This window comes from Bidens hawaiensis, unplaced genomic scaffold, assembly GCF_021521415.1.
Source record: "Bidens hawaiensis isolate Kalapana, Puna unplaced genomic scaffold, B.hawaiensis_p1.1 tig00029602_1, whole genome shotgun sequence".
Classification (NCBI taxonomy): Eukaryota; Viridiplantae; Streptophyta; class Magnoliopsida; order Asterales; family Asteraceae; genus Bidens; species Bidens hawaiensis.
Genome location: NW_027494900.1, coordinates 107,183 through 133,666, shown reverse-complemented (window position 1 = coordinate 133,666; position 26,484 = coordinate 107,183). Strand labels below are relative to the sequence as shown.

The 26,484-nt window shown below is 35.4% G+C and overlaps 3 protein-coding genes across 5 annotated transcripts; 2 read left to right on the top strand and 1 right to left on the bottom strand.

Moving 5' to 3' along the window:
- Nucleotides 1-2,322: 2,322 nt before the first annotated feature.
- Nucleotides 2,323-7,052, top strand: LOC143579113 (ER lumen protein-retaining receptor-like). Its single transcript, XM_077062504.1, has 6 exons — nucleotides 2,323-2,606; nucleotides 4,495-4,760; nucleotides 5,019-5,134; nucleotides 5,652-5,725; nucleotides 5,805-5,868; nucleotides 6,746-7,052. The coding sequence occupies exons 1-6, from the start codon at nucleotides 2,516-2,518 to the stop codon at nucleotides 6,780-6,782; spliced, it is 648 nt and encodes a 215-aa protein (XP_076918619.1). The 5' UTR covers nucleotides 2,323-2,515; the 3' UTR covers nucleotides 6,783-7,052.
- A 4,578-nt stretch (nucleotides 7,053-11,630) lies between these two features.
- On the top strand, nucleotides 11,631-16,745 carry LOC143579104 (uncharacterized). The gene is made up of 9 exons (XM_077062498.1): nucleotides 11,631-12,191; nucleotides 13,142-13,234; nucleotides 13,400-13,504; nucleotides 13,673-13,813; nucleotides 14,156-14,254; nucleotides 15,071-15,199; nucleotides 15,281-15,460; nucleotides 15,609-15,725; nucleotides 16,405-16,745. Exons 1-9 carry the CDS (start codon nucleotides 11,838-11,840, stop codon nucleotides 16,555-16,557), a joined length of 1,371 nt encoding a protein of 456 aa, XP_076918613.1. The 5' UTR covers nucleotides 11,631-11,837; the 3' UTR covers nucleotides 16,558-16,745.
- Nucleotides 16,746-17,008: 263 nt separating this feature from the next.
- On the bottom strand, nucleotides 17,009-26,125 carry LOC143579103 (O-fucosyltransferase 1-like). Of its 3 annotated transcripts, none has more exons than XM_077062495.1 (10): nucleotides 26,057-26,125; nucleotides 25,772-25,952; nucleotides 24,920-25,001; nucleotides 24,766-24,836; nucleotides 24,265-24,353; nucleotides 23,839-23,962; nucleotides 22,689-22,972; nucleotides 19,010-19,139; nucleotides 17,685-18,402; nucleotides 17,009-17,209 (listed from the first exon to the last, which is right to left on the bottom strand). In XM_077062495.1, the coding sequence occupies exons 1-9, from the start codon at nucleotides 26,062-26,064 to the stop codon at nucleotides 17,812-17,814; spliced, it is 1,560 nt and encodes a 519-aa protein (XP_076918610.1). In that variant the 5' UTR covers nucleotides 26,065-26,125; the 3' UTR covers nucleotides 17,009-17,209; nucleotides 17,685-17,811. The 3 variants fall into 3 exon arrangements, with proteins under 3 accessions (XP_076918610.1, XP_076918612.1, XP_076918611.1); XM_077062497.1 differs by having other exon boundaries at nucleotides 24,920-24,998; XM_077062496.1 differs by having other exon boundaries at nucleotides 25,772-25,949; nucleotides 26,057-26,109.
- Nucleotides 26,126-26,484: the final 359 nt, after the last annotated feature.

The window sequence follows — 26,484 nt, the reverse complement described above, 5'->3', positions numbered from 1 at the left end:
TAACTTTATACATAATTTGACTTTTAATAAATAGGGATCCATGAAAAAATAAATTTTTAATTCAATATTCATATACCAAGAAAACATATCATCTATTGGCATTCTTAAGAAAATGGCAAGCTAAGAAAGTAAGAATAGGTAATGACGCCAATAAACTAACGATGATCTATGGTTAGTAAAAAGCACAATTATACACTAAGAACACGCAGAATGATGATGTGGTTACATAACTATATAAGGGTGGTGGGGGTGGTAGCGGGAATCATTGATTAGGAACTACGGGTGTCAGGGCAACACCGCCACCACCACCCACATTTCCTTTTGCAAGTTCCATTTCCGGGTGTTATACGACAACCAAAAGCAAAATATTGCCGTTACAAACGGCTATCTCCCCATTTAATACCTTATTTGTGATGACTGATGTATGGTTATAACATGATTTTTTAAATTAGCAAAAGTGCAAAACACTACGCACATGCATATGAATATTTAAACTAAGTTAGTGGTAAAGAACCATTTTTTCAAAAATCTAAGAGCTAAACAATAAACTTTAAATAAGTCATGCTTTATAATGACTTTTATGTTTGAAATAAATTGTTTTACTTATATTTAAAGTCTCCAAACAGTGAATAACAAAGTTTACCTACATGCTACCATGCAACTTTAGCTTGAATATCTTCAAGCTAAGAGATTTACAACATAAGCTTAAATCATACAATTAAAATGATAGGGAAATCAATCTACGCATTTATAATAAAATAGCTTTTTCCATACTAAGTTATAATAGCGAAACCTAGAAGCTAGTTTTAACGAGCCTTTTCTTTATTCATGTCAATATAATTCTTGTTTACGAACCTATGTATAAATTTACTGAAGAAACAAAGTGTCACATCCATAGAAGTGTCTGAAAGAAAAATAAATAATACATTAACAAACTTTGGAGAGAGAAAACTTTTTTTATATAATAGATAAATATAATTAATAGTATATCAGTTTGCACCACTCCGTGTTGAGAGCTTGACAACGAGTTAAGATGTGTATAACATGAAGATATAACGAAGAAGATATAAGATATTGATACCCAAAATGGTATGATTGAGTATCTTCACCTCCCTCCGGTGATGGATTCATGATTTTCCATTAGTGGGAGCAAAAATAGGTCAGGTTAGAATCGATTAGGTTAGAGCGGGTCAGATTGAAAACCATTAGTTATATCTGTTTTGAAAAACTAATTGTATCACATTTAGTTCATATAAATGTCAATAAAAATTGTCCAAGTTATTGAAGACATCCCGATAATTCAACTATGATAAGATGCTTCCTTCAAAAATTGAACACCAAAATAAACAGAGTACATACATAACATAAACATGAAGCTTCTTGATGAACATTCATAGAACAGGACTAGTGATGTTATGTGCATTACATGATGTATGATGTATGCATGGTGTATTATGGTTCTTCATGCAAAATCTAGTTTCACTCTCATTGTGTGGGCCTTCTAGAAAGTAGTAGGCTGGGTGCCCAATCTGACTATGAAAGAAATGGATTACATTTTACTACATATTATCCTAAGATACATGTACATGACACCTTAACTTTAACTTTCTAGCAGAACCTCACCTTATATCCAATTCAACCTTATACATTCACATGTCCATTTAAGCATTATTATAAAAATTTTAAAGGCCAAGAAAAAAAGAAGCAACTTACAAGCAGCAACGAATCCAAAAAAAAGAAAAATACAACAAACAAATTGAAAAAACAACATACTAAAGGGATAATTTATAAAGTTAAACTCGCATCAATCCTTCCGATGAAAGTTAAACCGGTATGTATGTACGGTGGAAGGGCATTATCGTAAAATCCTTTCCATGTGAAAAACTTTGACATATAGGTGGTGTTTGGCCTAGCTTGTATTTTTGTGCTTATGCTTATATCTTTTTGAAGCTTATAGCTTATTTTATATTATTTGATAAGCTGTTTTTAAGTGTTTAGATTAGCTTATATTCTACAAGTTGATTATACATCTTAATAAGTTGTTAAATACATCATTTTTAATTTGTTATAGTAATAAGCTACTTCAATATTATTAATCCATCACCATTTGAAGGCAAATGAGTAATTTACCCCCTTAAACAAACAAGCTTCTTTAAATAAGCTAAATAACCATATTCAAATAAGCTTCTACAAATTAGCTTATATAAGCTTATAAGCCTAAGTTAAAAAAGCTAAACCAAACACCAAATAAAACTTATTTTATAAAAAAAAAAAAAAAAGCTAAAAAAGCTAGGCCAAACACCCCATAGTCTATACACCCGTCACATTCAACGAAAGTCGCTGCTCAACCAAAACCCCCAAATCCACTATTTATTCTCTTCTTTCTTTTACGTTACTCACCAAACCAAAACCCGACCCGACCCGGTTACTGTCTCTTTGCATCAATCCGTTGGAGTATTTAACCAATTGATCTCATTTCCTCAGTGCATTTGATCTCACTGAGAAGAAGAAGAAGATGAATATATTCAGATTAGCAGGTGACATGACGCATTTGGCCAGTGTTCTAGTGCTACTGCTCAAAATTCACACCATCAAATCATGCGCTGGTACCCTAATTAATCGTTTCATTAGTTGATATTATTATTAATATCATCCAGTTTGTTCAATTAGGGTTTTGAGTTTACGAGTAGTTAATTTGTTAGTGTATGTGATTGTGTAGGTTATTATATTGATTGATGAAATTACTGACTGAAGAGGTATGCACCCGCCTTAACATCGAGCGGGGCGGGTCAACCCACAAGATATAGACACGAGGCTTGAAATCAGGATGTCATGAAGGCACAAAGCCAAAACCTATGCGCGTGGCGCATATCACATATACTCACGCATATCACATATGCTCACGCGTCACATATGCTCACGCATCATATATGCTCACGCATATCACATCTGCGTGTGGCGCATATCACATATGCTCACGCATCATATATGCTCACGCATATCACATCTACGCGTGGCGCATCTGCGCGTGGCGCATATCACATATGCTCACGCATATTACATATGCTTGCGCATATCACATCTGCGCATGAAACATCTGCGCGTGAGAATAAAGAGAAGACCTCGCGCATCCCCAGGATAGGCGCATATCACACATGCACATAATCAACCACGTCCTTATCCAAATCAGGATAAGGACAACCATGATTGTGCTCATCAGACAACCTTTCAGAAGGTATCCTTTAAGGAATAAAGAATATGCTGATGTTGACAGCTGCCAATGAAAGGTGGACAACTCAGCAAAACCCATGTGCTACCACGTGATTGCACATGGGTCAGGTAAAATACCTTGGTCAGAGAATAATCAATGAAAAAGCACCAGGTGTCCTAAGGACACGTGGCGCGAAGCAATAGAAGGAGGCCAAAAAGGCCCTAATTGGGTCTGAGCCCAATCATTGGAAACCCTAACACTATAAATACCACACCACCTCCACAAGGGGAGGTAAGCAAGAAAATACATTCTAAGTCCTTACTCACTTTCAGATTATTATTTTCTCCTACAATATCTTATTCTCACACCGGAGGGTTACCCCAAAGAGGACCCCTCTGTCCCTTTCTGAGGGGTAAGTTCACGGTGCTGCTCGTTTTGTAGGTGGAAGAATTCATATTCCGGAGAACCATCGGTGATATAGCACACTCATACCCGAGGAAAGTTGATCGTCTACTAGTAAGTCGATCCACGTTTCTTCACTGACTGATTTGTGAAGAGTTGAAGTGAATTTGTTAATGTTTTGGTGTGTAGAAAGCAGCGGTGTGAACGAGTCTGGCCGGCTCGTAAGCTACTCGAGATAGGCTTGTTAGAAGCTTAATCGAGCCGAGCTTAAACGGGCTCGAGCCTTAAATTTAGCTTGTTTGATAAACGAGACTGAGCTTGAGCTTCTCTTATCGAGCTCGAGTTGGTTCCCGAGCTTAAATGAGCCTATGATATATGTATTAATTTTATTTAATATATTAAATATATATTTATATTGTATGCAAAATTATGATAAAAATAACTTAATAATATATACATGTTATATACTTATATATTAGTATTATAAGTAAAAAATATATAAAAACAATTAAAATTATATAGAAATTAATTAACTAATAAATAACGAACAAGCCAAGCTCGAGCTCCCGTAAGTTAAAATGAGCTGATCTCGAGCTCTTGTAAGTTAAATGAGCCGAGCTCGAGCTTGAGCTCTTGTAAGTTAAAATGAGCTGAACTCGAGCTTGAGCTCTCATTAGTTAAAATGAGCCGAGCTCAAGCTTGGTTCGGCTCGTTTGCCTAAAAACAAATGAGACATTGGTGATTTGGTTTGTCGTTCAATGTCTTTTGTAATATTTATAAACTTGTAGGTTGAATACTTTACTATTTATAACACTATAGGCTATTGAGGTCGTTAGTTCATGAAACTGTGTTTGATCTTTTGTTACTTGTGTTACATGCAGGAGTATCATTGAAAACTCAAGAGCTCTATGCACTGGTGTTTGCTACTCGCTACTTGGATATATTTACTGATTTCATCTCAGTATACAACACTATCATGAAATTAATCTTTTTAGGTAGCTCGTTTTCTATTGTATGGTACATTAGACGTCATAGGGTCGTTCGTAGATCCTATGATAAAGATCAAGACACCTTTCGCCATTATTTCCTGGTGCTGCCTTGTTTGCTTTTGGCCTTGCTAATTCACGAGAAGTTTACTTTCAGAGAGGTATAACTATCTCACTATCCGTACTTTACTTATTATCTTCCACATAACTTAAATAAGCCACCGTATAAACCGTGTTATGTCCATTGACGCCGACTAGTGACTAGGCGTGTAGCCATTAGCCAAGCTCAAGCTCGACTCGTTTAGAGCTTTATTGTTCGGAGCTCGAGCTAGGCTCATTTACACCCTTAATCGGGGCACTTGGTTATGCCGAGCCAAATTATTTTTAGCTTTTATAATTTTATAATGTGTTTTATACAGATATTATGGACATTTTCTATATATTTGGAAGCAGTCGCGATACTTCCACAGCTGGTCTTGCTTCAAAGAACAAGAAATATTGATAACTTGACTGGTCAATACGTTTTTCTTCTTGGGTAATACACTTTTGTAATACTTTCTAAATCTGTTGTTATTACCAGGGGGGATTTTGATCCATAATACACTTCTGTATCTATGGGCCGATTCCGGTTAATGGGCAAAAAGGTATAGTTATCTGAAATGAATGTGATAAAGAGAATGAAGGTCACGCAAAGTGTAATTTTAATGCAAAAGAGTACAAAAAGTCAAGATTAGTACCGTAATAGTACAACTTTTGCAACCAAACGCGCACATATATAATATATTTATGTTAATTATGGAGACAAGTGTCTCTAAAATTATATATGTGTGTGGTTACAAAAGTTGTATTCTTATAGTTATAATTGAACTTTTGAATAAAAGGTTCTATATTTTTTTGTATTAATATAGATAACTATTTTTAGCCCATTAACTATTTGGAAATTCTTTACATCAATCCAAGTTGCATTATATATTCAGATACCGGTGCATAGTACATTCTTATTTGTAAGATTTAATGTTGGATATAAACTGATTTTTATTGGCATTCGACAGAGCATACCGAGCTTTATACATTTTGAACTGGATCTACCGTTACATGACTGAACCACATTATGTCCATTGGATCGGTATGTTCTTTATTTTCTCTATAAATTACTCAAAATTAGCCTTAAATACTCCCTTAATATTATATTTTTGGTGCTGTAGCTTGGATAGCGGGGGTAATTCAGACGTTGCTATATGCTGATTTCTTCTATTACTACTTTGAAAGGTAAATGATACTTGTTTTGTTAATTTTGATGTGGCAATTTTGACCTGTTTACTCATAAAATGGTTGATTTGGGTTGTGATGGATCTCAAATGGGACAAATACAAAGAAACTTACAAGAGGAAAACAAGTCAAACGTGTTGTATGGGTTGAAAGTTTCACAAGTCTATTTTTTAAGTCATACTATATCTTAAATCTTTATATAATAAGACTTAGTTTTTTATTGTAATAAATTTGTACCATTTGCCAAACTAGTGGTGTTTGTGGGTTGAACCCAACACGAACCTGAAATTGTGTCAGCCACATGAACTTGAATACACGACCTGTGTATTCTCAGGTTGACACAAACGTGACCCTCTAAACAAGTGGTATTTTTATTTTATTTATTCATTTATTTATTTTTTCATATTAATACTTTAGATTTGCATACTTCTTTTTTTTTTTCTTTTAGCAATTATGTTTTAAGTTATGCAAATTATTTTGAAATTTTAAATTTTGCCATACAAAATAGATTTGCATACTTCTTTTTTTTTTCTTTTAGCAATTATGTTTTAAGTTATGCAAATTATTTTGAAATTTTAAATTTTGCCATACAAAATACACAATTTAAAAAGTTATTTACAAATGGGCTAACAGGTCAATCCACGGAACACATTTGGCTTAAACCTGTTTAGACCAAACCCAAACCCGCAAATTTCATGTTATGTTCTCTCATGTGCTAGAACTTCGACTCTAAACTCTACCTGTTTACACTTTACCTTGACCCGTATGAAAAGTGACTCGTCCGTTTTTATACGTCTAGCTGTCGTAATACACCAATACCCCATCGATGATATTTTGTGTGTTGTTGACCTGGCGTTCACTTTTTTTATGAATGCAGCTGGAAGAACAATGCAAGGCTCCAGTTACCTGCTTAAACTTGTTTTTTTGAAATGATACTGCCGGGTGAGAGAGTTCATGTATGCTGCTTAATGGTCGTATGAAGATTTCGGCTCTTTTAGTTTTGTTATTAATGCCCATTTGGTTGTTATATACAGTTTTCGCTTTATGTGGACCGAAAATGTCATATGTTGAACATATATAATGTAAAAGCATTCTATTAACTAGAGGAGGTTGTTTAAACTTATGGTTAGATGGTTCTAATGGATTAAAGATGGAAGTTTTTAGGGTGTTTCCCTTAACGTGTTTTGTTGTGTAAGGCAGATCTAAGATCTGTTGCTTTATTTTTAAGATCTAGTTTAACTCGTTTATAACATAATTACATAATTATTCTACTTGCATATATAATTAGACGTGCACAAAATAACCGGTTCCGGAACCGAACCGGTGGAACCGACCCGGAACCGGTTCTAACCCATACCCGGAACCGGTTCCTGACCGGGTATAGGATTTCTCCTCGGAGCCGGTTCCGGAACCGGAACTGACCCGGAACCGGTGGAAAAAAACCGGAGGAACCGGTCAAAAACCCGAAAAAACCCGGAGGAACCGGTCAAAACCCGACCCGGAACTGGTCAAAACCCGGTCAAATACCCGACTATACCCGGAACCGGTTCCGGAACCGAACCTGGTTTGACTTTTGTTGACCATACCCGGAACCGGTTCCTACCCGGTTCCGGGTTTTTTAAATACCCGATTTGTGCACGTCTATATATAATTACTCTACTTGATTCTTATAATTATCACAAATGCTGGTTCTTGGGCTGCGCAAATCGTGCCAATGCACGAGGCCCAACAACTCAACGGGCCCAAAGGCTGTTCTCTTGTTATGCATATACCCATATTTACTTTTTATACTCTAATTTGTCGTTATTTTACAAATCTACACGTTCCCAAATTTGTCAGTGTGAATATTTTACAAGTAAACATCTACAACTTACCTCACCTTACTTTTTTATATTTTTATAATTGCACCCTCATTAAGTTATCTATAATTCACAAGACATTGAGACAATATATATTATATAAGACAAAAGTTATTTTGTGTATTTAAACATTGGACATGATTTTTCTTTATTGTTGACTTAGAAACTTCGATTAAGCCTTTCATATTACATAAATTACCATATAATAAATTAATATTAATGTAGCATAAGACATGTATATATATTGAATGGTAACATTCTAAAAAGTTATCAAACCCAATACAAGTGGATCCATACTGAAGCAAATACATCGAATTTATTGAAAACCACCTGACTACTTTTTTTTTGTTTATTTGATAACAATGTATTCGTATTGTGGTTTTTTGATATCTAATTGATGAGTTTATATTATATGAAAAGGGCCCAAATTTTATCTCGCACGAGGCCTAATTTTTTTTTATCGTTCTCGGGGACAGGCCTGATTATCACGTTAATTTCATGTTAATTTCATTTGTACGTTAACTTTCCCCTGTAACTTATAGTAGTTTTGGTGTTCGTTAAGCCATTCTTTTTGGTTAACATCACTGATGCATGGTATCCAATTTTCTTCTCCGTTGGTCCTATCATGTTCAAATCGTGTGACTGGTTTTATGTTCACTTCTACGCAAAAGGAGAGTTGTACTTGTTGAAAATGGAAATATATCACCTAATAGTAACTAAATTTAAGATGATTTTTTAATGGGCAATGAGTAGTTTTTAACAGTCGCAAGACCGTTGGACATTGGGAAGGCTTCGAGGAGTACTCACCCGAGGCATATTTTTGCGGTACCAAGGGAGATAGGGTACCATTCCCCTCAGTCCCGCCTGCCTCATGCATTCTGTGCACACTAAAGGGGTGTCTTAAAATACTTATCATTTTTTACTCATTGCTTGAAAGACCAAAATGATGGAAAAGGATAAATTATTTCCTGATAACTGAAAATTTTATATTTAAACCCAAGCGAAGATGTTTAGCGAAAATCTTAGGTTATTAACAAAAGCTTAATTGACTATAGCCACAAAACCGCTAACCGAATCGTAGTATAACCAAAACAGGAGGCTTCGGTTTTGGTTCAGTTTGGCTCCAAAGTCTGACCCATACACACCTCTAGCATAATATAGATGATAGTGACCGTTATTTAATAACATTATTACATCCTTGGTGGTACGACGTAGCTTGATTGTGTTGCATGTTTTCCCGAAAGAGGATATCAAATAGTTAGAAAGTTGGGTGTTGTATTGGCCTACATTGATTAAGTATGAAATGTGGTATAATGATTATTTACAGCACTTGTTTTCTCTGTTTGTAAAACATTTAGGGGGTGTTTGGTAGAGAGAATTGAGGGGTGAGAAATGGAATTGGAAACAATTCTCTTGTTTGTTTACGAAAGAAAGAGGTGAGAAATGGAAATAAGCACAATCAAGCAGTGAACTATATTGTTAACATCGGTCGCTGGTCTATGAAGGTTCAAACAACGTGTACCCACTTCTTCACCTACCATATTAAGATAATAAGTGAACATTTATGTCATTTATAGGGAAAAAGCTTAGAAATGTATGTTGGTTGGATTGGATGATTACATGTGTATAGCAAAACATGTGGCTTGTATTTTTGTCTCGCCATTCTTGCTATTTTTATATGTTGAGAATATCGACATACGAACAACACACGATTAGTAAGTCACCCGTAAGGGTCGTGAGACACAACCTTCCTAATACGACTCTGATAACACAAAATGGGCATGCCTTTTGTAATTCTAGTCATGAATGTGCGTTCGAACGTATTAGGCGCCCACTTTCAACCCTTTAACTAACACGTATCACGCCCTTTGAAATGACCAACATATGAAGCAGATCTTTCATTGAAGTTCTACTAGTCACACACCAATAAAAACTATTTGATGGTCATCAACATTCCTAACGCGTCCCCTAACAAGGCGATAGTTTGTAAAGGCCCGCCACCACTCAAATGTAGTTGACGTAGACACTACATGTTGTATAATTGCGTACCTGGAGAATGACAATGATGCAAACCTGTAATCTTTATTTCAATCTTGGTTAATTGAACAATTGCCTAGATTAATCTCTGAATCGTGAATTACTTTCAGATAAACCTATTTGCGGGTTACACGCAATGATTTATCGGATAAGACAGAGATTTTTTCTGTAGTTGGAATTGGATTTTGATGATTCTATGTGATGATGAAGAACCAGAGAGAAGTAACCGTCTTCTCTGTTCTTTGTATATTCGATGAGATGATATGTTATTATCCAGATAATGAAATCATCCACATATATAAATCAATTCCCATATCTCACATGAGCCCAAATGATTAATCATATATAAGCCCACTTATCATTATATTTAAGCCCAAGTATAAAACCAAATAACAAAGCCCAAATAACATTATTGTTAAATAAGCCCGCACTCCCGCATAGAGGTGTACAAAACCGGTTTAAAACCCAAACCGAACCGGTTTGGTCAACGGCTGGTCAAAACCGGTTTGACTCAAACCGGTTCGGTTTATAAACCGGTTTCGAAGAAAGATGGGCCGACCTGGTCACACCGGTTCGGTCCGGTTTATAAACTGGTTTGACCGGTTTTTCTCAAACCGGTTTGACATATTTGAAGGGGAACCGGTCCTGAAACCGGCGGTTTGGGTCGGTTTGGAAACCGGTTTTAAACCCAAACCGGTTCGGTTCGGTTTGCCTAAAACCGGTTCCAAACCGGTTTTTTTGTACACCTCTACTCCCGCGTCACCTAACTCATTTAATTTCTTAACGTTATTTCCTCCATCGACAAGTTAATCCAATAACACTAAAATAACCAACACTACAAATCAACCATAAGCAACTATTACTCTTATGATCATGAAACAAATATGATATTATTCTAGTTAATAGATCACCACTCTCACTTACCATTTTCATATATTTTTATTATATAGGCTGATGTAGTTTGGTTGCTCGCTTATCCATTATTCAGATGTAGTTTGGGTGATGTTAAATATTAATAAAAATAACAAAAGTTGATTTGGTTTAAAAAAAATATAGATCACATCTCGTTATACTACTTTTAAGGAGTTTATTTTGTCGATACTCAAAAGATTGAAATTTTTAACATTAAATAGTAAAAAGTAGTTATCATACTCCAATAATTGTTTCAATATCAAGTAATGATAATCGAATAATTATACATGAAGATAAAACCAATATGTGAATTATCTTTCGTCTTCCATCATTTATATGACTATAAAGTATCAACTAAATACACCTCATTTTATCTCATGACTACATATGTAACTAACTATATAATAATTTCCATAGTTTATAATTGTGATAGCCCAATAACTTTTCCCATTGAAGGTTGTAGTTTCGATCTCGCTCATGACAAAAATATAGTATGTGAGCTAGTGGTTTTATAACACTGAATCTTCAGATGGTAGATTTCTCCTGGAACTTGTGACAGATCGGGTGAGCAAATATCGATGGTAGGTCAACAACACTAACTACGACCACTGGACATGAATGACCTTTTGCCAATAGATGTACCCAGATGGCCAGACCATATCACTAAAAATAATCTAATCACATCTAACTATGGATGAGCAAATATTCATAGCAACCGACTGAAACACGTATTTCGGTACCGGTACTGAAACACATATTTCAGTACCGGTGAAATTCAGGATCAATATCAGTATTGTTAGTTACCGAATTTTTGCCTATAATACTATTACTGAACCGAAAATTTTTGATACCGCTATTGACACCAAGTTTTTGACAAACTTAAAATCAGATAATTCAAGATAATTCAGTACCGGTACCGCTCAATACCAGTTTAATACCGAGCTCGTCAACTAACTCTCAAATTAAACACCGTCACGTGACCGTGAAACCCAAAGCACAAAAACAATCATGTCTTCTCAGCCTGAACACGACGTAACCACGTGACTTCCTTCCACGAAGAAGACGATCACACAAACCCCCAATTCTCACATCTGTCAAACACACACACACACACACCAAACCCTAACAAACCACACCAAATCGATCAATCGAACCAACAATATGGTGAACAAACGAGTTCCGGAGTGGCTCAACAGCTCCATGTGGTCATCTCCGTCCACCACCACTCCTCCGCCACCTCCAAAACCTCAATCGTCATCTCAATCTCCGTCGAACGACGATCGCACCGGTACTAATCACACTTCCGTTACTAGTTCTTCTAATTCTAATTCCAATGCGTCTGTGAAGGAACCGCGTGAATCGCCTCCGTCTCCTGGTGTAATTAGAACGAAACCGCCGGCTGGACCGGTTTCCAAACCGGAGGTTAGAGATCCGGTGGTGAGTAGTGGTGGAAGTAGTGATAATGAGATTAGTCCGCGTGAAGATGCTTCGCGTCAGGCTCAGCTGTTACAGGAGGTTAGAATTTGTAGTTATTGTTATTATTATTATTATAATTATTTGATGTAATGGCAGTTAGATTAGGTTTATTATGTTTTGTTGTTGTTGAGATTGAATAATTGACTGAACATTAGATGTTGTAATATAAGTGTTTACATATGCGATTATAATTGGAATGTCGGTTTTGTATTATTGTTTGATGCAGTTGCGTTTATGTTAGGCTTAGTTTGTTTTGTTGTTGACTTGTTGTTGAGATTGAATAATTAATAGAATGTTAGTTGTGATTTAAGTGTGATTTTGTTGAAATTGTGAAGGAGCTAGAGAATTCAGGAGGTTCGAAATTGTTTACATACGCAGTTTTAATCAAAACGACGGTTCTATATTATTATTTGATGATGCAATTTTAGTTATGGTAGGTTTTTGTGGAGATCGAATAGTTAAGAGAATATTAATTGTGTGTTATTGTAATTTAAGTGTGATTGTTGAAATTAAGAAGGAATAAGAGAATTCAGGAGGTTTGAAGTTGTTTACATATGTAGTTATAATCAAAATGTCAGTTCTATATTATTATTTGATGCAATTGCAGTTATGATAGGTTTATTATGTTTTGTTAATGTTGAGATTGAATGATTGACAGACATTAGTTGTGTGCTATTGTAATTTGAGTGTGATTGTATTGAAATTATGAAGGAACAAGATAATAGTAATGGTAACACGCGAATCTGTTGAATTAGCCGTTAGTTTAGTTGATCTGTTTACTTCTTAGAAACTGGTGCAAATGGAGTTATTTTAGGTTTATTCTGTTTTATTGTTGTTGAGATTGAATAATTGACTGGCATTAGTTGTGTGTAATTGTAATTTGAGTGTGTTGAAATTATGAAGGAACGAGAGAATTTACTAATGGTAACATGCAAATCTGTTGAATTAGCAATTAATTCTGTTGATCTGTTTGCTTCTGTGTAATGTAGATTTCAAAGAAGACTATAAATATGGGAGAGCTGCAAAGACTTGCTTCACTTGGTATTCCAGATGGTGGTGGTATTCGTTCTACTGTGTGGAAGGTTTGATTCAACTTATATCTATGTTTCTGTTGAAGATATTGTTATAAAAGATAAGTTTTAGGATATCATGAAAATGAGTTTTCTGTAGTTGTGATTCACAACATTATTAACTTTTTTCATTTCTTGTTGCGTCTTGTTTAATTTGTAACATGTTCATGTTTACAGCTGTTGTTGGGATATCTCCCCCGAGACAAGGCGCTTTGGCCATCAGAATTGGCCAAGAAAAGGTCTCAGTACAAGAACTTTAAAGAGGATATATTGAAGAATCCAGTAAGTTTTAGTTAAAAGACTTTATTTCAAGATTGTTTTGTGTTATATATGAGCGATATATTAAGTGCATAACTAAATATAGGAATTAGTCATTGAATTTGTATTGCTTTTCAAAGTTTTATTTATTTTTTCAAATTCGGGATTATTAATATCTCTGTGGCTAGTCAGTCAGAAATCACTAGGAAAATGGAAGAGTCTACATCTTCTCAAAATGGTGAAGACAAGGGTTTACTCCCAAGGTCAGAGATACCTGAGGGGGAGCATCCTCTGAGTCTAGGGGAAACAAGTGTCTGGAATCAATTCTTTCAGGTATGTGCTTCAGCATAATATTCTGATTTTTTCAAGCTTAGTATTGAACTACTTTACTTGAATGATATCGAGTAAATAAAGAGGGTGTTAACTATAATTCCACACTTTATTATAACAATAACAATCTGAATTAATTAGGAAGTTGATTTAGAAGGTTTTATGCAATAATAATACAAGTGAAGCGACTTCCGATTTGTTCAACCTGTTTCCTTCTTAGTTAGATTTTTAAGTATTTGACATGTTAAGATAAACCATTACCTAAATTAACCCACTATAAGTAACCGGCTCAAAATGGCCATATATAATCATCCGGTTAATTTTTATTACTTGCATTAATTGTAGGACACTGAGATCATTGAACAGATAGACCGTGATGTGAAGCGCACACATCCAGACATGCATTTTTTCTCTGGTGACTCGGCTTCTGCTCAAGCTAATCAGGTAACCGATCAAATCTTTTACATTTTTGTGTTGACTTATCTCAAACGGGTTAAATAAAAGACGTTAGCTCACAGAGAACCATGTTAAACAGTTGGAAATAGCCCAAGCCCCAAAGTATATTTTCTAGGCTTGTAAACAAACTAAATCTTTAGTGAACAGTTCGTGAACCGTTTGGCAGGAAGTTTATTTAATAAACGAACGAACATGAACAAGACTTTTTGTTCATATAGTTGAATGAAGGAACATGAACACATTTCTGGTTCGTTTATTTATGTTCTTTAATTTATGTTTGTTCGTTTACGTTTGTTAATATCCTCATTTAAAATTTTTTGGCCCATTATAACTTAGTTTAGTTTTGATAACTTTTCATGCGGTTAAGCCCAACACACTGTTCTTCACATTATTTTTAACTGGTTTTAGCTCGGTCATGTTTGTTCATCTATGTTCAATTATGCTCGTTCGTGAACCGTTCGTTGATACTGTTAACGAACGAACACAACGAATGAGCACGAAAATGTTCATTTCTTAATGAACGAACATGAACAAGAAAAATAGTTCGTTTAATTGTTCTTGTTTGATCGTATGTTCAGTTAAAGTAAAACAAACGAACACGAATATGCGCTGTTTGTGTCCGTTTGGATCATCTACAAGGCTACTATATTCAGTACATACAACCTTGAACCTGCTAAATTGTTTTATTTAAAGTTTGAGATAAATATCGTAATAATATCATCTTTCCAGTCATAATGAACATATTACTCGTGAAACCAACTGACGCAGAACGTTCTTGACCCGTATGTTGTCTTGTACTTTCAGGAAGCTTTGAAAAATATTCTTATTATATACGCAAAGCTGAACCCAGGCATAAGATATGTGCAAGGAATGAATGAAGTTTTGGCTCCTTTATTCTATGTTTTCAAGAATGACCCCAACGAGGACTTTGCAGTAAGTTTATGTGTATAAGTGTATATTTTTCTTTTCACTTTTAAATGATTACCTATATTTTTAATTGTAAAACTTATACAGGCAAATGCTGAAGCAGATACATTCTTTTGTTTTGTGGAATTGTTAAGCGATTGTAGAGATAATTTCTGTAAGCAGCTTGATAATAGTGTCGTTGGCATTCGTTCAACCATTACAAAGATGTCACAGCTCTTGAAACATCATGATGAGGAGCTATGGCGGCATCTTGAACTCACAACCAAAGTAAGTAACTTTTATAATTCTCGGGTATTTGAAACTAGGGTGTAAGCGAGCTCGAGCCCAGATATATTTTTATTTATTAATTATATATATGTTTGTATGCGTATAATTATAATTGTATGCATATAATTTAGTTATTTTGTAATTACAGGTGAATCCGCAGTTCTATGCATTTAGATGGATCACACTTCTATTGACCCAAGAATTTAATTTTGCTGACATTCTTCACATATGGGACACACTCTTAAGTGACCCAGAAGGTCCTCAGGTTAGTTAATGCACTATTTTTTGACCCACTCATGCCAGCATAACTGGCTTACATTTACTGCTGATGGGCCAAGTGAATTAAATGAATTAATTGTTTTTCTTATAATGTTTAAACAGGCTGATGGTTTGATGTTATAACCTCCTATTAAAAATGTGCTTCAATATAATATCGGTTATTTGTGAAATTTAAGATGATTACCTGCCTAAAAAGGTTACCCGTTTTGGGGACATATAGTTAGGGGTGTTAAATGGGTTGTGTTCACGGGTTGATAGTTGGGACCCAACACGAATCCAAGAATCATGTCAGACACATGAACTCGAGCACGACATGTGTATTCATGGATTGACACAAACACGGTCTGTTTAACTCAATTTCTAGTGTTTATTTGCATTTTAATATTACAAATTTACAACTAAAGATACAAATATAATATAAAAAATTACATTTAAACTTTAAGTTATAAAACATAAATCTCAGTTCTCTTTCAACTGGGTTGGACCGAAAAGGTTAAAGGCATTTAGATTAAACTTATACTTGTGAATATCGTGTTAGAAATTTATACCCCTACCTATAGTTGAGTTGCCTTACTCGTCTGTTTTGCCACCTGAGATCTTAATTCATATTTTGTGATTTGATAATTGAAACAAGTGTGAAAATTTATAAATGTGGAAAATTGCAGGAAACGTTGCTTCGGGTATGTTGCACGATGCTGATTATTGTTAGGAGGCGTTTACTGGCAGGTGATTTCACTGCAAATCTCAAGTTGCTCCAAAGTTATCCGTCAACAAATATCAGTCATTTGCTTTATGTTGCCAACAAACTACGTTCTTGATTATATTATTGCATAATCCATGTTCTGTACATCTGTTAATAAGTATTAGCAGAGAAATTTTCGTATCTTATCACACGATTAATATGGGATAAAGTTGGGTTGTAAGTTTTTTTTTCTCAGTTGACTTGAGTTGTAAGTTTATTATATTTAAGTGGTACATGTAATGTGTTTGATTTTGATACTTTAATCCATTTGACAGATTATTTAAATATTGGTAGCAGTGTTGGAATCAGTCGGATTGAGCGACTCGCGCAATATTATTAAGATTGAAAACCATATAAAACACAATGACCCTACACCTCTATTTAGGCTAACCTTAATTCGTTTTCTCTCCCGACTCAAAACACATAATAAAATAAACATCTCAAACTTCGTATATTTTCGTTCTTGATTATCTTTATCACCAACTTTAAATCTTTAACCCTCTTCTTTCTTGATTTAACCATTTAACCCTTTCACTTGTTAACTATTAGGATTAACCCTTCAAATAGTCAGTTAGGATACAGTAACTATGTGTGGTGTAATGTCAAATTTTGGATACAAACTAGAAAAACAAAGAAATTCCATGCTGCTTTCTCCCATCCAAGAAGTGTATTATGCTCAGTAAGTTTTGTAATCATCCTATCATATGCACATGTTTTGCTGCCAGAACCTGATATCACATCATCCATAAATAACACCTTTCCATGTACATAAAATAATAAAGATATGGTGGAAAAACAATAACCGTTACATTTATACCAAAAACTTTAAAAAAAAAAACTGAATTGTTCATATTTGTTCACACAACAATCGTGTTCAGCCCATAAATATATAATTAATACAGTTGGACGAGTTGGTTTGGCCTGAAGAAAACACTTATCGGTCTGATTTTTAATAAATAATTTGGGTTAAATATGATTATGAAAAAATATATGTTTGTGAAACTAATGTTTTCTTTAATAAACAATATTGCTGTAACAAGAATACATTATAATGTTACTTACCTGTATCTTTCTTAACTTGATGTTTTAGTTTTACCCGTTTGATTCGTTAGATATAAACATAACCCAACCAAAATTCAAATCGACCCAGCAAAACAGGTAAATAAGTCATACAAGATTAAAAAGAAAAAGAAAAGCACTTACCTCAGATTCTATGGTAAATGTTAACAAACCCTCTTCATGGCAGCCTGGCATTATCATTTTCACTTGCAAAAGACATAAAACAACCGATTAAACCTTTAACCGTATCTATTATCTGACTAACGCTCCACTATTCATCACCAATGGAGGTCACATTCGTCGTTTCCCTCTCCAACCGACTTTCCAATATCTCCATCATATTATCAGGCGGGCACCTATCATCAGGATTCGACCCAGATACTTGACAAAAACACTCGGGCCAAGAATTCGTATAAAAAGATTCTGGCGGAACTCGCTTATGGGGCCCGCCAAAGTTTGTTTTCATCATCACACGCCTAACCGCCTCTTCAAAACCATCAACACGACCAGCTTCACGTTTAATAAAAATCGGGGCTAAACCTTTTCGATCAGGCCGGATATTGGTCCGGAACCCGTAGTAGAGGCGGTGCCCCAAAAGGTTATTAGCAAAGTTGCTTGGCCCGTCGTATGTTGGCATGAAAATGTCTGATAAAAGACAAACCATGTAGTCAACAGCTGAGCCCGTTAAGCCTTGTGTATTATCGGTTAAGTCAGCAGATGACTCAATGCTGCTGTGGTTCTCGAGCAGTGGGAACATGGCTCGGAATGGTTTCATGAACCGCTCACCGCCAAATAAGTCACCTGCTGCAAGGTATATTCGGGTCGAGTTGTTGAATCCCATTGCACGTAAAACAAGACCGACCTGTGAAAGCAGATGCAACATGTAAAAAAATTAATAAATATATGGAACAAAATTAGGGGTGCTAAAGGTCATGTTCACGGGTACAACCTGACACGGACCCAAATGTCATGTCAAACATATGAACCTGAACACAAAATGAATAATTGCGGGTTGACACAACATGACACGTTTAACACGATTTTTTTTTATTATTTACTTTTCCTGCATATTAATACTTTAAATTTACACTTTTACAACAAAAAGTAAAATTTTTTGAAAGTAATTATATTTTAATTTAAAATCTTAACAATTTCTGTTTTAAGTTTAAAAATATGTATAAGATGCTCAACCAATTTAATTTATAACATAAAACACGTTCTAAGAAATAAAAACTAAGAAATAAACAGGTCGACCCGTGATAAAACAATCCAAAAAATCATTTTTTTTAATAAAAGTGATTTAGGTTTTTTCTTTTATGGATTCGAATACACTTCAAATGACTTTTAACAGTTCATTTTAGTTAAATCTTTTAGCATAACCCGTTTGGCCCGTTAAAGATAAAACATAAAAAAACGTGCCCGGTATCCACATTTATAAATTTGTAGGGAAAATAAGAAACAAAATGTACCTCTTCTGGAGTTAAAGGACATTTTCCAATAGCCCTTCTTTCATTATAAACAAGCTTCTTGTCAGCAAAGTTTTCCTTCCGATATTTCATTAATATCTTTTGTTCATGAGGAGAAAATATGTCAAAACACCTGCAAAATAAACAAAGCAATATTACTACAAATCAAAATGGGTTCTTGATGAATGGATCATTCGTTGAACGGGTCGGGTTGGGTTCAAACGGGTTGAGCTGACAAGCAAATTTTTGTTGTTTTTTTTATGAACTTTTTGTAAATTTATTGTGTTCATTATGATTACAAAAATATTATTATTATTAGAATAATAATCTAAATGAATGAATAAAAACGCTTTAGGAGGTTGTAAGCATTAAGTATATACTATATAGCAGAGGTGCACAAATCGGTTTTTTTAAAAAAACCGGTTCGGTTATTAACCGGACCGGTTTTTTTTGGCCCGGAAAAAAACCGGTTCGGTTAATAACTGGACCGGATATTAACCGGTTTTTGTATCTGAAAACCCTAACCGGTCTAACCGGTTAGGACCGGTTTAGAAACCGGTTAGAACCGGTTACTAAACCGGTTTTTTTATTAACCGGTTTTCTAATAACCAGTCTAACCGGTTTTTTTTTTTTTTTTTTTTGGGTTTAGGGTTTAGGGTTTAGTTTGGAAGACCGAAGCCATTCTTTGCTTTCGTTGTTAGGGTTCTTTGCTTGGAAGATTAAAAACACATAACTTTCATTTATAGCTTTTACATAAAAAATACAAACATTAAATCGTTATCGCATATTCGTAACTCAAAAATACAAACATTAAATAATGCTTAGACACGATTACATTAACAACTTGCTGTTTCTTACTCATTATTTGCCTCCATGTTTGCTGTTTCTTTAACTAATTTTCTTCGCTACCCGATCCCGAGCTATTCCTTAGGTAATCGTCGTACGCGGCTTCTTCATCGGTCATTGGTTGAGTGTGTCCTTGATTGACCTCGTCTTCATACAAGGCCGCCTCATAGTCCATTTCCCCCTCGAGTGAGCGTTGATGTTGTGCCCTATCTAAAGAGTCCAAGTAATCCTTGTAGCAAATCGACATCTCTACAGCTGGTGGAGTGAGTCGAGTCCTCCTAATCGATATAACCCTGCCAGAAACAGAAAAAGCAGACTCCGAAGCTACCGTGGAAGCTTGGACCGTTAGTAAATCTTTGGCCATGGCGGCGAGGATCGGAAACTCATCCTCCTTACCTCTCCACCAAGCCAGCAAATCAAGACTTCTAAATTCATCCGGAGTCATGTGTTTCACAAAGTTGGTACCACCATACCTTCCAAGTTCACTGCTTGGGGTGTTTACCTTTTGACGTTTACCGGCGTCTTCCCAAATCATGTAGTACATCCCCATTTCAAGGTCGGTTTGGGATTGGGATTGGGCAACAGCTCTTAACGAGTCATGAATTTGGGAAGACGACCCGTATTTTGTAAGGTAAACATCATACATGTTTGACAAGGTGGTGTTGAAAGCATTCTTTAAAGTTTGGTTATAATATGGGTTTTGATCGTCGTTTAACTCTAGCTCATCACAAATTTTTTCTATTAAAGCTTCAACACCACCAACATTGATGCAAGGGTTTAACGCAGCAGCACATGTCAAAACAGCGGGTAGTTGTTGAAAATATTTTCTAAATTTTTCTTTCATTTTTACACCCATATCAAAATAAGGTGCACCCCTACAATGAAGTTCACTCAACTTTGTGCACATGACAGCAATTTTTGGTAAAGCAATGGGGCTTGTTGGATAGTAAACCCCGGATAAACTAGTTGTGCAAGATTTAAAAATTTGAAGGACCTCCGTAACGATCTCAATCAATAACCAGTTTCTAGGATCGTACGGTGCACATTTACCCCTATTTGACAAAATTTGATGAAACGCAATTAATGATTCTTTTTGTTGGATGGCTTTCTCAAACATATCACAAGTCGAGTTCCATCTTGTTGGACAATCCCAATTTGGCCCCAACCATTGACAATTAGCTTCTACACAAAATTTTTTGTATCTTGAAAATGTTGTATTGTTGCTAAAAACATCTCGTAACATTCTTTTAAAATTGTTTCTTTGCGTTTCGATCACGTTTAACCCATCTTGCACGGCCAAGTTGATAATATGTGCAATGCATCGGCTATGAAAAAACGCTCCATCACAAATAGGTTTATACTTTAATTTTAAATGGCCAACCGCGGCCGTATTGTTGGACGCGTTATCAAACGAAATTGAAAAGATTTTATGTTCAATCTTGTATTGTCGAATGACTTTATCCAAGAGTTTAAAAATATTTCTACCCGTGTGAGGGTAATCAAACAATTGAAACGCAACGGTTCGTTTCATCATTTGCCACGACTCGGGGTCAACCCAATGAGCCGTCACACAAATGTATGAGTCGGGCGAACCATTAGGTACCGACCACACATCCGTTGTTAAGTTTACACCAGTTTGTAAGTTTGAAAAGTATGAAATTAGTTCGGTTTTAGCTTTTTTCCATGATTTAAGACAATCTCTTCTAAGGGTCGAACGACTTACGTGTTGGTAGCGTGGTTGAACATACTTTTGCATCATCTCCGTGAATTGAGGGTTGTCGAAGTGGTTGAAATGAAGTGTTTGTTGAATCACAAAGTTTGAAAACTGTTGACGTACCGCTTCAAGGTCGTACGTAAACACCGTTCCTTGATTCGTCATCTCCGGCTGCGAACTACTTCCCGATTCGTCCTTCAAGGCCTTGCAAAAGGGCCTTTGTACATGCGCTTTTAAAGTGGAGTTTGCATCTTTGCCATAAAACTTCAGACAATGTTTGCATCGAGCTTTTTGGCTACCGTTAGACATTTCGCATAGGTCTAAATGTTGCCAAACATCTTGGTTTCGTTTCGTGGGGATGACCCGAACGGCCGTTTCTCCCGTGTTCGAGGCACCCATGTTGACGGATGAAGCAGCACTTTGGGAGGCCATGATAATCGACTACGAAATAAGAGCGTATGGAGTGGTAATGTGGTATAATTGAGCGTGAGATAACAAAATAATCGCGTATGTAATAAACGTTTAGAGCGTTTGGAGTTGTATAATCGAGTGTGATCTAACCAATACCCAACCTAAGCTATATATAGATGTTTGTGGGGGTAAAATGGGAAAAAAAAAAAAACGGTCAAAAATTAAAAAAAACGGCTATATACCCGTTACTCAACGGGAAAAAACCGATTTTTAACCGGTTAACCGGTTTTTTTATAACGGTCAAAAACCGGTTTATAAAAAAACCGGTTAACCGGTTTTTTTAATAACCGGTTATTAAAAAAAACCGGTTTTTTTTATAACCGGTTATAAAACCGGTTTTGGCTCCAAATTGTGTAACCGATATACAAACCGCCGGTTTGTAAACCGGTCAAACCGGTTTACAAAAAACCGGTTTTCTTAAAAACCGGTTTCTGGTTTAAACCGGCAAACCGGTTCGAGGACCGGTTTTTTTGACCACCTCTACTATATAGTATATACTCTAATCTCTATATGACTTTCAACCTGTTCCCAACTTTGGCCATAAAAAAATTATGACTCGTTTGGGATATAAAAACAACCCAAATCAACCCGTTTATAAATAAACGGCTTGAAATATTAAACAAAAACTTGATGACGGAATAGTGAACTTGCCCGGCAAATGCCAACATATCCTTTTCAAACCGGAGATGTATTGACATGAAGTGACCTTGTGAACGAAGCTTAGCAACTATTGATTGGCTTAATTGCATGATATGTGGCTTAAATCTAAGAGCATGATAGTTGACTCTGCATCTCAACCGTTGATATTCAGGGTTATCGATCTCTTCCGCTAATCGATGAGCAAACGGTGTCAGATAAATGGCACCATGTTCCTTCATTTTCTCCAAAGCAACCGTTGTATACCAACTTACAGGCGCGTCTCTAGGTGGCCTAAGCTACAAAAATAAATAATTGAAAATTTTAGTGTTCAAGTATTATGAAAAATTAAAAAATAACAAAAAAAAAGTATGATTAAAACCACAAAATGTGTGTATTGCGTGCGTATAAGGAGTGCGCATGAAACCAAAAAAACTGATCCGAAACCGAAAAAGTGAACCCAGAAAAAATACCGACGGTTTGGTTGTATGTTTTCGTAAGAACCAAAATTTTGATTCAGTTCTGGTTTTGCATGTAACTAAAACAAAAAAAAACGAACCAAACCGAATGCATGGATTTTCATTCATAATACTGAATGCTAAGTAAATTATAAGAATTTAATAAATATAATAATCTAAATACATTAGCCCAAATGTAAAATAATCAACTAATCAGTAACTAACAAAAAGATGTAGGCCCAAATTCATTATTTTGAGCCCTTTTTTTCCAGCCCAAAAATTTCAAGCCCAAATGATAAACCGAAAAGCAGAATCAAACCCAAAACCGGAAAAAAAAATTGGCTTTCAAAAACTTAAACACGAATTTTCAGTTTTTGGTTTGGATTGAGCCTAAAATCGACTCATGCACACCCATATTGAGTATGAATATCGAGGAAAAGAAAACAAGTAGAAAGTAAGAGCATGTTTGGGATTGAGTTTGAAAAATGCTTATTAGCTTATTGGTGTTTTTGAAAATCTAATAAGTTGAAAGGTGTTTGGCAATCACAAAAATCTTTTTATTTTAGCTTCTTGATAGGGTTAAAAAACAGTTTTTCAAAAGCCTCAAATCCTGGCTTTTCAAAATGGCTTTTTGAACAAGCCAATAAGCATTTTTCAAACTCAATCCCAAACATGCTCTTTTATATTTATGTGTGAAACAAAGATACCTGAAAAGCTTTTATCTTCTTTGTCCTTCCATGTTTCCTAATCTCGGGGATGCTTTCAACAACACGAACATCATACCGCAATGCCTTGATGAAATACTCAACATCATATATACCTTGAAAACCACTGTTCATATTGAAGAAATAGTAATTAAAATTTCTTGATTTTTTTAGCACGAGTATTAACCTGCCCCAAAGGCCCAAACAAAATGCAACTACTTTCTTTATTAGTACGAGTATGACTGTATGAGACACAAAATCTTCATTAAAGATACCTTTTTTGGTCCTAAAGATTACTCGGTTTTGCCATTATTGAAAGGTATTTTACATATTTGACTAACAGTCAAAACATTTTTATTAAACTATGCGGTCGGTCAATCAAATCAATGTCTGCATTTGTGTTAGGGGCGGAGTAACTAATAAAGATACCTGTCATCATGCCAATAGGAATTTGTATCAAGCTCGGGCAGTACAAGGGTGGCATTCATAATTCGGGCAGCAAGAACCGCATTACATATCTACATATAATCATATAATTCGTACATCATTAACTTCATATGAATTTAGTCACAATTAAACTATATAACATTACTAATCCCACAATTTGTCCATTTTATTATACTAGTTTATAAATAACTAATTACGTAAATATGACACCTAACTCTATATTGTTACACTTAATTAATCGGAATTTCTTTTATAAAAGTGGTTTAAAAGGTTGTATGCAGTGGAGATACACTTTATAAAACTTTTCACCCTTTATAGATAAAGCATAACCCAAATCGACTCGTTAATAAGTAAAGCGGTTAAAATTGCCACTTCTATATCTAATAATCACACAAACACACTTAATAATTGTGGGAGACAATAAACACAAAAGATTTTAGTAAGGCGTAATTATTTTATATAACATGAGAGTAATAAGCATACCGCGGTGCGCTGCTGATTTAAACCACCATTACAACGAACACGCAGAAACCCATTGCTCTCATTCGGAGGAGCTGGCCATAAATCAAAACGTCATTTAAGGTAACATGTTACAACAAATGCAGGCAAGTACATTAGGGTCTCCAAGAACACATACAATGCCAGTTAGATCTAGGAGTGGATGACGGCCTCCAACCGCCAGAATCAGCAGTATCCCATAGCTTTTGCACACTAATCTGCTGTAATAAAGTCAAACCCAAGTCAAACTATGAAGATTTACGAATAACTTTATACAGGGTTATATGAATCAATGATCTGTTTGCAATCCAAACAACCTTAAATAATCACATCCAAACTAGGGGTGGCATTTTCCGACACAACACGACAAGAAAACAATGATGTTTTGGGTTGGCATATCTAACTCGTTTAAAAATGGGTGGGTCGTGTTTGGGCCGGAATCTCGCCAGAACCCACCGATTTTGGCCAGAACCCCATCTGAAAAAGCCGATTAAGTCCGATTAATCCTGATTTTGGCCGGATTTGACCGTTAACCGATTAGCCCAAAATTAATCAATGAAATGGGGACTAGCGATTAATTGGTGCCTAGTCGGGATTTTTGCAACACTGGTATGCGGGCTAGGGCTAATGTATCAAACACAAATAAAGATATGGGTCGTGTTCAGTTTAAACAATACAACCTGGCAACCCTTTAGACACGTTTGGATAAATTGGTTAAACATGTACTGTACGGGGAACGCGACTTTAAGTGTGTCCGCACTAGGGTTGATGTTTTCAACCCAAATAAAAATACGGGTCATGTTCGGGGCAACCCGTCAACCTCAACCTGACGCGATTAACACCCAAATCCCCTAAAACCCACAATTAACAACTAAAAAAAAGCTTATAATTCATGATCCAACACAAACATTGGCACTAGAACAGTACAGAACACAAATTAAACATATAAAGGTTAAAACTTTAAAGTGAATGAATTAAAATAATAACTGACCTGAGATGGGGGTTGTGGTTGTACGTGTTTGATCTTACTAGAGAAGAACAACAAGTAGATGATTAAAACCACAATAAGAACAGCTGCAATCTTGAATCTGATCAACAACCCTTTAACTTTCTTGTTAAACTGGTGTCGATTATAATTGGGTCGCTTAAACATTATTCCTTCACCACCCCTGCTTCAGACCCAGTAAACCCACTAAAATTATTTATTAAAATAATAATAATAATAATTTTAATTAAGATCAGTTAGGGTTTAATCCAACCTCATTTGATTAATTACCTCCTCATTGAATCATGAGAAACATGAGTGGGTAAATTGGATAAGTGGGTGTGTAGTTGATTGGAACAAGATTAATAACCAAAACCCAGGTGAGAATTAAAATATAATTTTGGGTTTGTGATTTATTTATAATTAAGCTCCAAGATGATGATGAGACTTAAAAAGCAAGGTTGAAGGATCTGGCAGCACGTTGTCAGTCAGTCACCATCGACTTACCTACAAAAGTACGACCTGGAACATGGGGATCTACGAGGGTGTTAACAAAATTGTCATTATAAAGCAAGATTCAACCAAACTGAACACCAATCGGGCGTTCGAACCATAACCCTAACTTCTAGGCCTAACCATTCAAACCCTAGATTCCATAGAGTAAAAATCGAAGAAGGTGGGGGAACATAAGAGCATAATTCTAATAGGGAAAAAATCGT